Here is an 18,488-nt window from a genome sequence, read left to right as displayed (position 1 = left end):
ATTAAATGCCTTGTATACTTAGATATTTTACTAAATAAATACTATAATGTAGGGCAGAATGCTTATTAATTTTTTTAATGTTTATTTTTGAGAGAGAGAGAGAGAGAGAGACAGAGCATGAGTGGGGGAGGGGCAGAGAGAGAAGCAGGCTTCAGGCTCTGAGCTGTCAGCACAGAGCCTGACGTGGGGCTTGAACTCATGAACTGTGAGACCATGACCTAAGCCAAAGTTGGACACTTAACTGACAGAGCCACCCAGGTGCCCTGGGCAGAATGCTTATTAGAGTAGCCACGTGTGAAACCTCTTTTTGACATTGTTAGTTAAATTTATTATTTTATTTACCTAATTTTTTAGAAAAGATTTTGACTGAAAACTTATAAAATCATAATTTAAATTAAGTAGGTGTTTATTTTACATCATCATTAAATTTTTGTACTTGTCTTTCTGTATCAATATGCCTTAGCTTTTAATAATATCATCTCAGGATTTACAGAACTCTGGCTTGCACAAGGGTTTAGGTTTGGTGAAGTGTCAAGATGTGAAAAAGGGGGAGATTATATAGCAAAATGTTGCTTACGTGTAATTGGATGTGTCACTAAACATGCTTCTAAAGATTTCAGATTTCGCAATCAAATTATCCATCCATTAAGGAGAATACAGAGCAAGGGTTCTGAACCCTGGCTTTGCAAAAATAGTCATCAATGACAGTTCTTTAAAATACAGGTGATTGGGTCATACCCCAATCCTACCAGATTAGAATCTCTGGGGACAGAGGTCCAGGAGTTGGTTTTTGTTTTTGTTTTTGTTTTTAAAAGCACTGAAGTAGCTTCAGATTTGGCAACCACAGATACGGCAGCAAGCTCCAAGTGAAAAAAAGTATTTGTGTGATTTTCCCCCAATACTTCGCATCCACGAAGGCTTTTAAAAAATACTTTTACACCACTAGCTAATGAATATTTAGACTTTGCTTTTTATGAAATAAGCTTCTATTATGTTCTATGTTGAGGCTGAATAAGGTCTTAATGCTGCACTTACCTAATTTTTTATAATGCTTTTCAATAATGCAGTTTCTTCTCACAAATGATTGGCAAGAAGCAAGACTCGCAAAGAATCAGACTGAAAGTGTTTAGAGCAGTATCAGGCAGCTCTAGGGAGTTATTAGAGGCAGGCAGGTGGAGAAGTTTTGTTCATAGGAATCTGTCAGCTCCTGGGAGCCAAGCTGATTTCTTGGCCTTGTGTATGACCTTTCTGCTTCCATCAACTTGAAAGTGCTATGTTCTGTTTTTGTTGCCGTGGAACCCTGGTAAATTCATGAATTGATGAATAATTTGGAATCAACATTTTATTGCTTCTGTTCAGTGTCTAAGAATGAGCCGATCTCTTGAGGCCAAGGGAACTTGTCTCAGCTTCAGAGAATATTGTGTGTTACGTGGTATTTTGTTAGGGATCACACGCACTTTTCTACAGTGGGCTCTCCAAGTGGCTCAATTCTCCATTTTCCTGAGTATTCTTTGATATTTTTCCACACTGGTTATTAGTTACATCAGAAGAAATAAAAGGAAACAGCTAATTTGATAAATCTTTGTTTCCCACTTAAGAAAACGTGGGTATGGATTTGCTGTTCATCTTTTAGTCCTTTTTCTTTTCCTGAATTATTTCTCTTATGTATGCCTCCTCATTGTCTTCTCGTGTATTTTAATCAAGAGCTGAAGACTTTTTGTCCATCTTGGTTTCAAGACCTGAGCACATGTATAGGTTGGTAACGAAACATGTGGGTTTGAATTCTGGACCTGGCTACCCACTGGCTGTGGGATCCTGGGCACATCACTTAAACTCTTTGGGCTTCAGTTTTCTTTCTTTCTTTCTTTTTTTTAATATTTTTTAAATGTTTATTCATTTTTGAGAGACAGAGAGAGACAGAGCACAAGTGGGGGAGGGGCAGAGAGAGAGGGAGACACAGAACCCGAAGCAGGCTCAACGCGGGGTTCGAACTCACGAGCCGTGAGATCGTGACCTGAGCCGAAGTTGGACGCTCAACTGACTGAGCCACCCAGAGGCCCCTGGACTTTGGTTTTCTCATCTGTAAAAGGAGGATAATAATAGCTCCTACCTCATAGCATTATTTTGAGCATTAAATGAGTTAACGCATGAAAGAATGTATAGCAAGGCCTGGCACATCCCATCTGCAGTATTATCATTAGATGTTGTTATTATAGTCCATTGATATTTAAAAAACTTTTGTCCCAAAACGGCCATTCTCCTGGCATGCTAATACATTTATTAGTGCACTAATATGTAAATTAACAGGGTTTCCTTAAGAAGCGCTCACCCCAAGAAGCTGAAATTCTTCGTCAGCTGTACATCAAGTCTTTTCCCGACCTGTATCGCTTCAGTATTCAGAACTTAGAACACAAGATGGAGATACCTGAGGCCTTTGTGATCATGCAGAGCATTGACATGCTTCAAGGGCTGATCCCTCCAAAGGTAAATTGCTCAACTTTCTAGAAATTTCTCTCTTATTAACTGAGCCATGTTGTGCAGAGAGTATAGTATTTGAAACTGGCTCTCTTAGAGCTATGGATGGGGGAATGTTTCAAACGTCCCCCTGCATCGTTTTTATTTTTCTCATTACTTTTCTCCCCAAGTAAGTCACGGGTTTGTAATTTAGTGGCAAGTTCACAGTCATCTAATAAACATCCAGATTTATTTTGGGCACTGACTTGGTATTGAGATAAATTCTGTACGTTTCCAGTTTTACTCATCTTTTCCTTGTTCTTGTCTTGGGAAAAGGTATTGTCCCTTTGACATTTTTTATTATTTTTATTGAAACCTCAAAGCACAATTTAGGCTTGAGAATTGAGTGACTAAAACAAAAAGTTTCTTCCGTGCCCAGGAGCAAGGTGCGGAGGTCACCCCAGAGCACCTGGGGAGACTGTATGTCTTCTCCCTCATGTGGAGCGTCGGGGCCGTGCTGGAACTGGAGGGCCGGCGCCGGGTGGAGCACTGGCTGCGTTCTCAGGAAGCACTGACCTTGGATTTGCCGCCTCTAGCGGGGACCGATGACACCATGTTTGACTATCATGTCTCGTCCAGTGGTGAGGACACTTGCTTCCGTTCCTACCTAACACACGGGAGCAGGTTTTTCCACTGGCTGATGTTTACATAGCTTTTATTTTTCTAAATGGTAATTAAAACACACGCTGTGAAATTAAAAGGGAAATCTTTATGTGTGATGAAACCTGATTGTTTCTTTTTCAAAACTTTATTTCATTTGTGTCCCAGATGCATATCTTCCCCTTGTTAGGTATATTATTTACTAAACTTTTAATGAATTAAAAACAAATTAGAGGGGCTCCTGGATGGCTCAGTCGGTTGAGCGTCCGACTTCGGCTCAGGTCATGATCTCACAGTCTGTGAGTTCGAGCCCTGCGTTGGGCTCCGTGCTGACAGCTCAGAGCCTGGAGCCTGGTTCAGATTCTGTGTCTCCTCTCTCTGACCCTCCCCCATTCATGCTCTGTCTCTCTCTGTCTCAAAAATAAATGTTAAGAAAAAATTTAAAAAAAATTAGAAAAGAAAAATCTCCGAATCAGATCTATTTCAGTCATTTGTATAATATAATCAGAAATTTACATAAAGATTACAAAGTGTGAAGTATATTTTTACTAAATGTGTTTATCTATGTCTATAGATCTATCCAGATATACCTTAAGTTTATTTATATGTGCATATATAAAGTACATCTATATAAAACATATATATATATATACACAATATTTCTGTATCTTTTATTTTTGGTTCTATAATTAAAGGAAGTACATAATGAAAAGCTTATGAGATTAGATATTTTAAGTGGTTTTAGGTACATACTACTATCACTATATTCTTTTTTATTTTTTATTTTTATTTAAAAATTTTTTTAATGTTTGTTTATTTTTGAGAGAGAGAAAGAGACTGAACGTGAGTGGGGGAGGGGCAGAGAGAGGGGAGACAGAATCTGAAGCGGGCTCCAGGCTCTAAGCTGTCAGCACAGAGCTCAACGCGGGGCTGGAACTCACAGACCGTGAGATCAGGACCTGAGCCGAAGTCGGACGCTTAACCAACCGAGCCACCTAGGCATCCCAACTGTGTTCTTTTTGAATGTGTATTTATTTTTGAGAGAGAGAATGAGAGTGAGCGTGGGAGGGACAGAGAGAGAGGAGAGGACGAGAATCCCGAGCAGGCTCTGTGCCGTCAGCACCAAACCCCATGTAGGGCTCGAACCCGTGAACTGTGAGATCATGACCTGAGCTGAAACCTAGAGTCTGACGCTTAACCGACTGAGCCACCCAGTCCCTTATCACTGTATTCTTAATTTTTATTCAGACATTATTGAAAACTGACATATTTAAAAAGAAAATTCCAAGACACTTCTTAATATTTCCTAATATTACCACTTTGGAATTGTTCCTTGGGAAATTCTGACTCGGCTGACACATACTTAAATACTACGTACAGCTACCATTCTAATCATTTTATTTTACGGGGAGATTTTGAAAGATGCTTTATGAGATGTCCGGGACATCTGCTCGTGACCGTTAGGAATTAAGTCATTAATAGGCGTATGAATATGTGAATGTTCTGTGTGCACCTCAGGTCAGTGGCTTCACTGGAACACGTGCACCGAGGAGTATGTGTATCCACCTGATGTCACTCCAGAATACGGCTCCATCCTGGTACCAAATGTCGACAACGTGAGGACCGACTTCCTAATCAAAACCATCGCTAAACAGGGCAAGGTACGGCTCTTTAACTTAATTGCTAACAATAGCACATTTTCAAACGTCCCTTGAAAACACAAGGCATCTTGCATTTATCTTAGAATGCTTTAGGTTGCTGTCCAGAGGAAATGAAAATAGGACCCAAATGGATATACTACTTTTATTATTCTCCACTGACAGCCGTAGAGTTGCCTGGTTCCAATTCATGAGCAAGTGATTTGTTCTCACATGTTAGTTGAGAGACAGTGAATTTTGACTCGTTTGTCCAAAGAGACATTCTTCTCTTCTGATAATTGTGTTAGTTTGCCAGGGCTGCCCAAATAAATCACCACAGGCTGGGTGGCTTAAATGACAGACCTTTCTTTCCTCCTAGTTCTGGAGGCTTGGAGTCCAAGGTTAAGGTGCTGGCGGGTTTAGTTTCCCCGGGGGCCTCTCTCCTTGGCTCGCAGCTTGGCCTCTCTCCTTGGCTCGCAGCTTTCTCTGTGGTCTTTATCTGTGCTCATCCCTCCTGTTACCTGTGTATCCAGACTTCCTCCTCTTCTACAGAGGCTGGTTAGATTGAACCAGGGCCCACCTTAATGGCCTCATTTTAACCTCATCATCTCTTTAAAGGCCCTCTCTGCAAATACAGTCACATTCTGAGGCCCTGGGTATTAGGGCTTCGGCGTGTGAATTTGGAGAGGGGGAGCACGATGTAGCCCATAATCATTTTATTGCATTCCTTGGGTTTCTTTCTCAACTTCTCTTTTAGGCCGTGCTGTTAATTGGGGAGCAAGGAACAGCCAAAACAGTCATTATCAAAGGATTTATGTCAAAATACGATTCTGAAAGTCACATAACCAAGAGTCTGAATTTTTCTTCTGCAACCACCCCACTGATGTTTCAGGTACTGGCTCTTTGGTATTGCTCGTTAAGACCAAGTTTGTGATAAAGTTTGGAGGCTCTACTCTCTTCCCTGGGAAGCCTGTGCCCATTGACTTCATCTGTACTTTTTCCCAGCCGTGATAAATCCCCTACATATGCCTTCCATTATCTGTATTATTTACCTGCAATAGAATCTCCCCCTAGTTGAGTTATACTGTATAATCTTAAATTGTGGAGAAATAAAAAGCTTATACAGGGAGTTAAACGCCCCAGTACTGTTTAAAATATGTAAAGAAAGCCTGTGAACATGTAAAACCCAAAACTGAAAGGAATATCATTCATTCCTCCATCCAAACCTGCTTCCTCTCCCTAGTGTCTGCTCTTCTGTCGTTGTTACTATTATTCTAGCCTCTAGGCTAGATACACCGGTCGTCTTGGATGGGTCTCTCTTGAATCAAGGTCTGAAAATGTAGCTACGGAAATACTTTTCACATCTCCTTCTTTCTCTTCATTCTCCCTGCCCACCTCTCCATAATTCACATTCTCAGGGTCCACACCGGGGTATTAGTGTGGAAAGATCTCCGACTGGTGCAAGTCTAATTTTCTTCCAGTCTTGCTTTCGTTCCTCGTCTGATCTCCAGTCCCGACATTGCTGATTTATTTTGTTGTATCCTGACTTAACATTACACCACGGCTCCCATTATCAATTGCAGGAATAAATCGTAGAGTTAACACATTCAAGATTTTACCCTACTGTATTATTGAGGAGTAATAGAAAAAAAAAATCCCTCAAATTTGCTTTGCTTCTGTGAACAACACTGCCAAGAATGACTGGGATCCCAGTGGTGGCCTGGTGGTTTTGCTCTGGTCCTAAGTTGTTTAAGACCCTGTGGAAACTGGGGAGAGAATCCTATGTGTCAACTCATGCTTGGGTTGTTTTCAAATCATCCCTCATATCTGTTAGAACATTAATACATAAATAAAAAGGATACATTTCATAACTTGAAGATGGAAGGGGAATTTTTAGGAGAATTCCAACCCGAAGAACTTTGGTCTTGATTAACTTTGTTGTGCTGTGGTTGTTGGAATTAAAATATCAAAGAGCAATGAAAATTGTTGACAGCCTGGCTACATCCTGACCTTTTATCCCTTCATGTAATTGGTGACTGGAGAGCGCCAATAAACTAAGACCATTGATTAAGTTTCTAAATAAGACTGTCAACTGTTTTCTGCTCCTGTTAGAGATGGAATTTCCAATACCTGCTAGCCCTCTGTCAGATGAATACCATTTACCGTGTCGTGATGGGAAGGAATGTCTGCATGGAAGGTCAGCCTGAAACTGCAAAGACTGAGCTGTGATATTTTCGTGTTTGGGGAATAGCACGTTAAATTACCCTAGGCTGGCAAGATGCTAATGTTATACATATTCCTTTGTTACTGACATTATGCACATTCCCTTGGTATTGTCTCACATTTGAAGAACGTTTGTTAGTTTTACTTTAGGAGAGCATCCCCTTAAAGGCTTTAATTATAACTTCTTTGCGGATGCAGGTTTTCAAACATTAAATGAAAGTGTGATTCTTTCCCCCTATTATGTTGGGTAATTATCAATTCACATTTCTTGAGACTGGAGTAAATCTTTAGGGCTGTAATGTAATTCTGACAGTAACTACCTGGAGTTACTGAGGCTTTACAGGCAAAGGGCTCAGTCCCCCCCAGACCTTCCCTCACTTCGGGTATCAGCCACCTGCCTCAGTTTCCAGGCCACCAGCATTTCCGAACACCTGGCTCAAAGTTCAGCGGTTCCTATGACTCTGTCTCCGTAATTCACCAGAATGACTCTCAGAATTTAGGAAAGTGCTGTGCTAATGATTACAGTTTCATTATAAAAGATATGAATCAGGATCAGCCACAAGAAGAGATGCATTGAGGCAATGGTTGGGAGGATCCCGGCCGAAACCTTCTTGTGTCCTCAGCATGTGTTGTCTTCCAGGCACATCCAAGCGCGTCCCCAACTGGTAAGCTCACCTGAACGACACTGTCCAGAGCTCTGTCGGGCTTCATGACGTAGGCGTGACTGATGGAATCATTGGCCATGTGATTGAACTCAGTCTCCAAGCCCCCTCCCCTCCCAAAATATCCACTGATGTCACGTGGTCCAAATCACCAACCCTCAAATCACACAGTTGGCCTTTCGGGCAAGAGTAGACTGAGGGGACCCACCATGAACAACAGATTCTTATTACTCGGGGAATTGCAGGTGTTTAAAGGCTCCCTCCTAGGAACCAGGGACAAAGGCCAGCCAAATCATTTAGTATGTAACAAGACCCTGTCACTGTATTTTTACTAGTAACTCTTGGTGTTATTGACTCCTTCAGGGTGATAAAGATCTGTAGGCTTTATCACGAGACATTTATTAATTCCCTGGAAAAAAGGCATATGTTATCTAGAAAGCAGCCTGTTTGTTGATATCAAAATTCATAAACGATGTAATAGATTTCTAGAAGTTGCACCACATTGGAATGTAATAATTAGGACAATAATAGGCAGGCTTTTAGAACACAAACATGTGTGTTCTTTCAGGTCCCATTAGCTGATTCCCAGCTACGTTAGCCCAATTCCCTCCGACCCCGATGTCAAGCTGTCATCGATAGTTCACTGTTTCTTTTCCTGCTCAGAAGCATCATAGGATCATGTAGTCTGCTCAGTGCCTGTTGACTGCTGAGTATCCAAGCTTTCTACTAAGCTAGACTCATTAATTTTAGAAAGTTTCAATTACCTAACCTGCTATAATTAACTTTCTCATTGTAATTTTCCACCGTTCATGCTAAAGCGAGTTTTGAGGGAGATGAGCATCTTTCTGGGTATCTTCTGCTTACCTGGATCCAAACACAACTGCAATTGTAGACGAGAAAATAGATACTGTGCGTCCCTCCTGTGTTACCACGATAGCACACGGTCCAGTCGAGGCCACACGTCTGTTGCTTGACAGGTTATCTTCATTTATGGTTTCTTTTATTTTCCCCAAGGTGTCACATGCACAGCTTTTGTCAGTGTTTGACTATATGTCCGTCTTCATCTAGAACAGTCTAGTTTACTTCCATTGGCTTGGATTAATAAGTAATGGCATCCCTGTAACTATCGAAAGTGTGTAGTTTGGGCAAAAGTTGTACGATGCCCTGATCTTTTTGGCGAAGGCAATTCAGTGAGTCTTTTAAGAGAGAGATCTCAATTTTTTCCCCAACAAATATTATTTTAAGTGTTTTCTTTCTGTTTTAGAGGTAATCTACACATACCTTTAAAAAGTTAAACAACACAGGAAGTTAAGAAGAAAGTTTCTTTAGAGAATTTCTGAAAAAGTTGATCTTTTCTAAAAATAATCTTAAAATGTTTTGAATATAATTGTCTTTTAAATAGTTGTATGGCACTAGGTTTTCTTTTTAAAAAATGAGACTCATAGAGCCGAGAAAGAAATTCCACATTTTTTTTAAAGACTCAGAACCACTTTTCCAAATGAAATCATATGCAGAAGACTAAGCTATGAAACAGGTGACCATAGATTTGCTCTGGTGGAATTGGAGCTGGACTCCTGAAACCCTTCCCGACTTCATCCTTGCTTCCTGCAGAGGCCCCTATGGTTGCGGAAAATCCTTCTGATTCTTCAGAGCATAGTTTTAAGATGAGTTTCTGGAGTAGAATCATAAGAGATAATATGTGAAAGTATTTTTCCACGGTGAAGGTCTCTAAAAATGTCAGGTTTTACTGTTACTATGAATGTACTCAGTTCGAGGGAGACTGATGTACTTGTCTGTGTTCACACAGTTAGCCGATAGCAGAAACTGGTGAGAAACCAGGTCCCCATATGTTCTGTGCTTTTCCAGTTCACCCGTATGCCTCCTTCCAATTGGCTTTTCTTTATCCACATTAATATTCAAATGACTGATTTATCACTTAGTGATCTTGTTTTATTTTTAGCTTCTACTTACCTTTTTATTGTATTTTCACATTGTTTTAGATATTTTACTTTTCTTTATAATATGCTATTGAGCATTTTACACTTTACTAATGTAAGATTTTTCATTTGCTTTTGGTGATTTATAGTAAAAGGGGAAGATCTTATTCAAGCATTAGATGTCTTTAAAAAATTTTTTTTAAATGTTTATTTATTTTTGAGAGAGAGAGCACAAGCAGGGGAGAGGCAGAGAGAGAAGGAGACAAAGAATCTGAAGCAGGATCCAGGCTCTGAGCTATGAGCACGGAACGCAATATGGGGCTCGAACTCACAAACCGTGAGATCATGACCTGAGCCGAAGTCGGATGCTTAACCAACCGACCCACCCAGACACCCCTCAATAGATGTCTTAATAAGAACATAAGCTGTCCATTTTAATCTTTTAGCTAAACAGCAGATATGTAGGCCTAAAATTAAGCATATTTAAAATTTTTTAAATGTTTATTTATTTTTGAGAGAGAGAGAGAGAGAGAGAGAGACAGAGCATGAGGGGGGGGGGGCAGAAAGAGAGAGGGAGACAGAGAATCTGAAGCAGGCTCCAGGCTCCGAGATGTCAGCACAGAGCCCAACGCAGGGCTTGAACTCACAAGCCGTGAGATCATGACTTGTGTTGAAGTCAGATGCTCAACCGACTGAGCCACTCAGGCGCCCCAAGCATATTTTATATTTCAATTCAATTGGATGTAATATATATGAAAATGACTTAAATGCTGATATATAGAGTTACCTGTAAGTGATAATAAAATATCTTTCATCTTTATAATGCATTAAGCTCACCCTGTACTTTGACATATATCATTTATGGATAATACTGTGTTGTGTATATACACACATACACATGTATCTGTAATTTAAATATCTTTATATACACTTCCACTTGTGACTATGCAGGTTATGCAGATTTGTGCTATGTCCTATTACAGAGACAATTGTGTGAATGATAAACCCAAGAATTGGGCAGTGCACAACCTTCTCAACTGTACATTACCCTGCCAATATCTCTTCCAAGGCAGTGTTCCGCCCTCTATCTGGTTGGGGAAATAGACATGTATACAATCAAGTATAACTTATATGATAAGTGCTACTTATGGTGTAATCTACAAGTGTGGAGACCAGAGGAGGAAGGAAGTAATTTCTTCAGAAGATTACAGAAATCAATGTAATGAAAAAGCTGACTTTACTTAAGGAAATTCCATACTTATGTCATATTAATATTATATATTTTAGGAATTATAGAGGCTGAACTATTAAGAATTAATTCAAAAAATTGAATTACCCCTAGTTGTAGGGCTCCTAGCTTAGCATGGACACGGGCAGCTTTCTTCACCTGCATTCCCAAGTCTGTCTGGATTTCTAGCCTTCTGGTTTTTATTTCTTAAAATGCTGTTGTCACAACTTGGGCTAGCCCTCGCATGCCATGTGTGAGATAGGCAGACAACAAGAACAGAATCTTTCTAAGATTCCATAGAGTGCTTAAGATGATATCATGCTCACTAGCGTCCTCTGATTTCAGAGTAAAGTTTTTGTTTGTTCTCAGACAACAGCATAAACCGCCCTTAGTCCAAGTTCTTGCTAGAGATCTCAATTTTTTTTTTTTTTTATCAATAGCTGTGTCGAGAGAAGTGACATTTATGGAAGATCATTCATCTAAATCAATTTTTGACAAATTGTGTTTAGCTGATGCTAATGCTGAGGGATTTTTTTGGCTCAGAAATGGCTACTCTAGGAATATGTAAATAAGGACCCTTTAACGAACACTAGCCTGTGAGCTGAGCATCACTGTGTGGTATGTGTTTTATTGTTAACTGAATACGAATGAATTACGATGGTGAGGGCCCAGAACAAAGAGACTAAGGGGTCTTTAGAGGTGAGACTGGAGATGTACGTGGGAACATCATGGCACTCCTTGTAAATCACTCCTGGAGAACCGGTGGAGTATTTTACAGGGTGACACTGCCCCTTTAGAAGGCTCATGCTGTCTGCAGAGGGGAGGACAAGATGAAGAGATATGGGTGTTTTCAGAGAGAACTGGGAGATGAGGGCTGGACCAAGTAGAAAAGTTAGAATGGAAGCACACCTGTTGTTGTCTGAGTAGGTGTTGTTAGAAGAGAGGGGTAGGGGCGCCTGGGTGGCTTAGTCGGTTGGGCGTCCGACTTTGGCCCAGGTCATGATCTCATGGTCCGTGAGTTCGAGCCCTGCCTCGGGCTCTGTGCTGACAGCTCAGAGCCTGGAGACTGCTTTGGATTGATTCTGTGTCTCCCTCTCTCTCTCTGCCCCTCCCCCACTCACTCTCTGTCTCTCTCTATCAAAAAATGAATAAACATTAAAAAAAATTTAGAAAAAAAGAAGAGAGGGGTAGAAGAGAAAGAAGAAAGTTATGGATGACTCCCAGGTTTCTTTTCCTCATTTATCTGTATATCAAATACTTACAAATAAGGACACTGCGCCATATACCTTTCTGGACACTGAGGTTGTAGTGATGAACAAGACAAACAAAATGTCTTTCCTCTTTACATTCCAGTGGGAGACACAGTACTCAGATAAACAAATATGCCAGTTTTTGTTAACTACACCAGGGTCCATCTCACCAAAACAGTGGTTGAAGTGGGAACCCAGGTGAAGGAAATCAGAGAGTGTGTGGGTGGCGAAACACAACAAAGATTATCTGTAGTTCTTTAGACTGATTTTTTGGGGGAGACAGAAAATTCTAGATAAAATTGTAAATCACACAACATAGTCTATATGACTTATTAAGAAGTTATCAGGACTGGCTGGCAGAGGCAGAATGCGGGAAGTTTAAGAGTTTGTGACATGAATCCCCCTGAGAAAGACAAATAACTGACCTTGGGAATATCATTGTTCAGGGAGGAGGAGATACATCAAATAGGAGTATGGAAATTAGAAGAGAGAGAATGTATTGATGTTGGATGGGGAAATGTTTGGACGGGACAGTCGGGTCATTGGTGTAGATCCCTGAAATGGGTGCCCAGCAGGGGGTGCAGACTTTGGGGTAAGGGGCATTTATGTTGGATATGTTGACTTTGTGATGCCAAGTATGGATCCTCCCAAGTGCGAAGTCCAGCTTGAGATACTAGTCCACATATATGGTTTTCCCAGACATTTCCAAATAGTTATGTGATGGAGTAGAACCTACAGTTCTTGTGTTTCCGAACTCTAGGAGGTCTCCTCAAACTCCAGATGCATTAGGTAATGATTTAATGGGTAGCAGTTCTAAAAACAGAAAGGTCTCAACTCCAGGGTCAGAAGCTGCTTCATTTTACTCCCTCTTGTTTTTTTTTTGTCAGCTTAGCCTTTTTATGACATATATAGTTTACTAACGATTTCCTGTTATTTTGAAAAAAAAAATAGGGTCACCGTGAAGGGAAAGAAAGTGCAGGTGTGGGACTATTACTCCATATCACTTCACCTATTCCACCTGTGGCTTTTTACCTCTTAGGTGGCACCCAAGACATAAAATCTTTTTTTTTTTAATGTTTATTTTTGAGAGAGAGAGAAAGAGAGAGAGCACGAACGAGCTTGAGTGGGGGAGGGGCAGAGAGAGAGGGAGACACAGAATCTGAAGCAGGCTCCAGGCTCCGAGCTGTCCGCACAGAGCCCGATGTGGGGCTCAAACTCAAACCGCGAGATCATGACCTGAGTCCGACACTTAACTGAGAGCCACTCAGGCGCCCCAAGACATAAAATCTTCATGTGTTTAAGAGGTCTCGTTAATAGACAAGGGAATATCTGGAAGGCTCTAGCTTGCCATAGGAAGGTGTCAGGAGATTATGAATCGCCTTATACATTTAAATTCATTGAAAAGCAGAGCTAAGTTTAGCCAGTTCATTACTTTAAACAGCTTGCTTTTATTTCAGGAAAATAGGAAATTCTTTTTGCCATTGTACTGTTGTCGTGAGAGATTTACTTTGTAATTGAATGAGTTGTGATATATTTATATATCTTTATATTTGGAAATGGTGAAAAAATGTCCTATCTCTTGCCCTTATTCATTCAAATGGTGATGGGAAATTATAATTTGAAATGACCAAACTGCAAAGATTTCCAAGGACAAATATATGACTTTTTGCTTCTATGTTGGCCTTATTTTGTGGTTGTGTCTTGGATTATTGAAGTCATTTTTAACTAGTTTGCTCTTCATCATGAAATAAGTAAGCTTTTTTGGATAGGAGGAGGATGCATTTTGGGTCAATGTATCTCCACTTTCTCCTACATTTATACACTATCTTTTTTTTTTAAAAAAATTTTTTTTTTTAACGTTTATTTAGTTTTGAGACAGAGAGAAACAGAGCATGAACGGGGGAGGGTCAGAGAGAGAGGGAGACACAGAATCCGAAACAGGCTCCAGGCTCTGAGCAGTCAGCACAGAGCCCGATGCGGGGCTCGAACTCATGGAGCGCGAGATCGTGACCCGAGCCGAAGTCGGACGCTTAACTGACTGAGCCACCCAGGTGCCCCTATACACTATCTTTTTTAAATGTTTATTCATTTATTTTGAGAGAGAGAAAGAGAGTGAGAGAGCATGCACACCATCTGGGGTGGGGCAGAGAGAGAGGGAGAGAGAATTCCAAGCAGGCTCCACACTGTCAGCCAAGAGCCCATCGCAGGGCTTGATCTCATGAGCCAGGAGATCGTGACCTGAGCTGAAATCAAGAGTCAGATGCTTAACCGACTGAGCCACCCAGGTGTCCCTACATTATCTTTAACACAACTTAAAATCTTGGATCAGTAAATTGCTACAGTGGTAGGTATGGAATGAGGTCTTTAAGACTGAGCTTCTAGAGCATGAGGACTGTGAAGCCTTTTCTGTTTTATTTGTGTGCTAGCTCTGGTTACTCAGGGCATACATTTTGAATGACTGGTTGATTTCCAAACCACACGGTACTACCCTTGAAATGATCGATAGTCTGGGTCCCTCCCCAGGTTTCCCTTACTTCTCCCAATACTCCTTTTTTCATATTGCTAGGAAAAAGTGTGGTTTTTAAAATTTTTGTTTGTTTGGTTTTTAAATAGAGCCCAGTATAGTCTTCTTTAGAAGAAGCTCAGAGTGGAGAAATGAGAGAGAGACCCAGCGGGGCGTGGTTTGCTATTTTGTATCAGGGGGTGGGAGGTGATTCACTGTGCTTGCAGCTGTCCCAAAGCGTTGGATCTGGATTGTGTCCACTACAGAAGCCCGTGGGTGGCCTTCTCAATGGAGACAGAGCAGTCTTCACATTGGGACGGGCTGTGTGGCTCAGAGCACCGACCTAGGAAGCTTCTTGGACCGTTGCCCTGTTTAATTTTGTCCCTGATTTACAGGGAAACTTTTAGAAGGGCTAAATTCTTCGAATAATGGGGCTGGGAATGCAGTGTCATCCGTATAAGAACAATGAGACAAAATCTTTAGGAATAGACTAAGGAGTCTCATCCCACTCCAAATTTACAGTAATTAGAATTTCATGTACTCCAAAATTAAAGCAGATTTTCGAAGGTGAACATTATGCAAGACACTTTAGGCACTTCATGCCCTGGTTTCCAGAATTAAGGAGAGTTTTGGGGGGTGTTTGTGAGTAATTCCTGTCAATTCAAATGTTCCTAGATTTTAAAAATCATTCACCGTGTCTTAGGGTATATTTTCACAAATCTTTCTGTTGGCTTTCTTGTTTTGCAGAGGACAATAGAGAGCTATGTGGATAAACGCATGGGTACAACGTATGGCCCTCCTGCGGGAAAGAAGATGACTGTTTTTATTGATGATGTGAATATGCCAGTAATCAATGAGTGGGGCGATCAGGTATATTGATTCCATTGCACACTTTATGTCAACTCAACGTTGATGAGTAAATATTTTTCTACTTTTTCAATATGCTGTTACTGAATTCCAAGAAATTCCATTATTTGGCAACATCAAGGCATTAGCTTCTGGGATGTAAAGGAGTGACCTTTAAATTCTGAACGTTGTCTTTCTTAGGTTACTAATGAGATAGTACGACAGCTGATGGAAGAGAATGGGTTTTATAACCTGGAGAAGCCTGGGGAGTTTACCAGCATTGTGGACATCCAATTTTTGGCAGCCATGATCCATCCTGGGGGTGGACGCAATGATATTCCCCAAAGACTCAAAAGACAGTTCTCTATATTCAACTGCACGTTGCCTTCTGATGCTTCCATGGACAAGATCTTTGGTAAAATGGTGTCAGTGGGGCACGGGGAGGGAGTAATACCTACTTGCATTCCACTGAGAAGATATCTACCCAGAGGTCAACACAGAAGGGGCATTGGGTGGCTCTTCAGTCCTTTTTACCATGTACCCTCAAGTAGTGTTTATATCAGGATTTTGTTTATATAAGGAATTTTTATATATATGTAGTGAATTGGGTGCCTAGGTAGATCCTTTCTACCTTTGTTTTTCTTAAAGTGACTGTTGCCAGCTTCTTAACCAAGGAGGCCAAACATTAAATGAACGTGAAGATGATGAGATTTTTTTCCTCATGGATATACCTATTTCAGGTCCAATTGATCGACTACCATGCCAAAAGTTTATGTGGCTGAGACTTTAACCAAGCCACGTAATGATTTTGGCCAAAGCAATAATTTTGCCCATAGCAGAGATTAGCCAGAGTCTGATCATCAGAGTAATTTGCAGGATTGTAATAAGTTACTGATTGATTAAATATGTAGTATTTCGGAAATAATATCTAGCCCAGGAGATAAACACTATATATCTCTATAGATAAACACTATATATCTACATATCTATATCTATATCTATATCTATATCTATATCTATATCTATATCGACACTAGCCCAGGAGATAACTATGATTGTCAAACTGAATAATGAAAAGAGTTTATAGTTGATTTTGTAGTTTCTCTTTGCAGAAAAAGAGTGTAAAGTTATGTACGCATTGTGTTAGGTGTTAACTTACCATTTCTGAAACTACTACTGAGAGAAAATGCATTAGGATACCCTAATTAATTTCTGGCAGACTAGAATGTCATCTCAGCACCCTGGGCTAGTGGGGTTTGGCTATATCTGCCTTCAATCATGATAGTGGGCAAAAGTTTGGAAACCAAGTGATATGTGAATTGTCTAAACCTGGGAAAATTACAATGGACGAGAAAAAAAAAAGACCCTAATCAATTTTAATTATTCTTGTTTTGCCTAGAAAGTTTTACACACAAAGTAAATTAAAATATTTTGTAATGCTTGGAAAGGCAACAGTAGAATGGAGAAATCTTAAGGGTTCCCGGCACCTCCCTTTTCCTTATGTCTTTCGAAAGCACCTTTATATATGTAACGTCACCCACTTAATAATATTGAATTCATTTACCTAGAGTTTTCAGTAGTGTTTCTTAACCAACTTTTCAGTATTTGGATGCTAACTTCCTTGAGCCTATATCTATTTTTTAGATTAAAAAAATAAGAGAACACGAATGTAAATTTCTTTGATATGTGGTCATCGCTTATACTGTGTATAATAATTGTGCAAACTCTATAGTATAATGTTTTCCATTTTAATTTCACTGACTTGAACCATCACTCAGAATGTTACGACTTTTTTCCCCTTTCAGGTGTGATTGGGGTAGGCCACTATTGCAGTCAGAGGGGCTTCTCAGATGGCGTGAGAGATTCAGTAAAGAAATTGGTCCCCCTGACACGTCGACTGTGGCAGATGACCAAGATGAAAATGCTCCCTACCCCTGCAAAATTCCATTATGTGTTTAACCTTCGAGATCTTTCTAGGATCTGGCAGGGAATGCTGAACACCACCTCAGAGGTTATCAAGGAACCAGATGTAAGTGAAATATAAGAGGAGAAAATAAATGGCATCGTTATTTATTCTATTCCCTAAACTGTTATTCGTAATGTAATGTTTAGTGGGATGATGAAATATTTTGGGATGTTTTAGCATGCATTTTTTTTCTGCCTTTCAACTAACATAAATAAGGGAAAAGTACATCAGGAAGTTTCTTTTAAAAAATTCCAATTAAATTTATACTTAAGGAAATAGTATACATAGTTATTTTCTAATGAATGGAATAAACAATTGATCTTATTTTCCCATTATATTTTTCTTATACTAAATAATGGAAAGAATCAGTATTGATTTTATTATGTAATAGTCTCCATATTTTAAACTTGACATCTTAGCTTTAAAAAAGTAATTATCTTTATAAACACTCAAAATTGAAGAGACCATTTTGTTGTTAATCATCCACGATCTTTCTTTTCCGTGTAACTAGATGAACTAAAACAATTATGTATATTGGCATAATTAAGAAGAGGCAGAAAAGTAGAAAGTCCATTTGGCTGAGAAATGAGCATTTGTACACACACTTGAATATAACAGTTCCTAGCATTAAAAGAATTCTCTTCAAACTAGAAACATTATGGAAAAATTCCAAAGCATGGCCTGTGTGCTCAGGCTAAGGTAATATTGGCTTCCCTTTTAGCTTTTTATGGAATGGAGAAGGTAATTAAGCAAACTGGCTTTAGGGATTTGTCCCCATCAATACACAGGAACAATTGAGATATCAAACAAACCATCACTAGGCATATTGAGTAGTGACTATAAAAAAAAAAACCCAGCTTTGCCCCAGATGCTCACAAAGTAGGTAACCACATGGCTGACTCCAAAGAAAGACGTTTTGGGGAAAACTCACTTTCCTTGTTACAGAGAACAGAAAATAATTTTAGCAGCAGGGAACATTTTATCTTGTTTTTTTTTCCCCTCAAAGTCATTGACACATTAGTGGCCATGCAGAATGCAGTTCCCCAATATTATTTTTTGAGTAGCCAGATTTTGATGCTTACTTGAAATCATCATATTTCCAGCAATTGATGTTGTCATGAA

The 18,488-nt window shown here is 39.9% G+C and overlaps 1 protein-coding gene across 2 annotated transcripts in view; it reads left to right on the top strand.

The window, feature by feature from the left end:
• The window catches only part of DNAH5 (dynein axonemal heavy chain 5), a 283,307-nt gene that overhangs the window by 171,576 nt on the left and 93,243 nt on the right, over positions 1-18,488 (top strand). For both annotated transcript variants that reach the window (XM_053906889.1, XM_053906888.1), the window contains exons 44-50: positions 2,308-2,484; positions 2,894-3,095; positions 4,633-4,775; positions 5,509-5,643; positions 15,302-15,424; positions 15,602-15,815; positions 17,206-17,429. In XM_053906889.1, the coding sequence (XP_053762864.1) occupies positions 2,308-2,484; positions 2,894-3,095; positions 4,633-4,775; positions 5,509-5,643; positions 15,302-15,424; positions 15,602-15,815; positions 17,206-17,429 (1,218 nt within the window). The remainder of the gene's footprint in view (positions 1-2,307; positions 2,485-2,893; positions 3,096-4,632; positions 4,776-5,508; positions 5,644-15,301; positions 15,425-15,601; positions 15,816-17,205; positions 17,430-18,488) is intronic.

The sequence above is a fragment of the Panthera pardus genome, unplaced genomic scaffold (assembly GCF_024362965.1).
Source record: "Panthera pardus isolate Hobbes unplaced genomic scaffold, ASM2436296v1 HiC_scaffold_2, whole genome shotgun sequence".
In the NCBI taxonomy this organism is placed as follows: domain Eukaryota; kingdom Metazoa; phylum Chordata; class Mammalia; order Carnivora; family Felidae; genus Panthera; species Panthera pardus.
The sequence above is the reverse complement of the archived record's forward strand: the minus strand, read 5'-3'. Positions and strand labels throughout refer to the sequence as shown.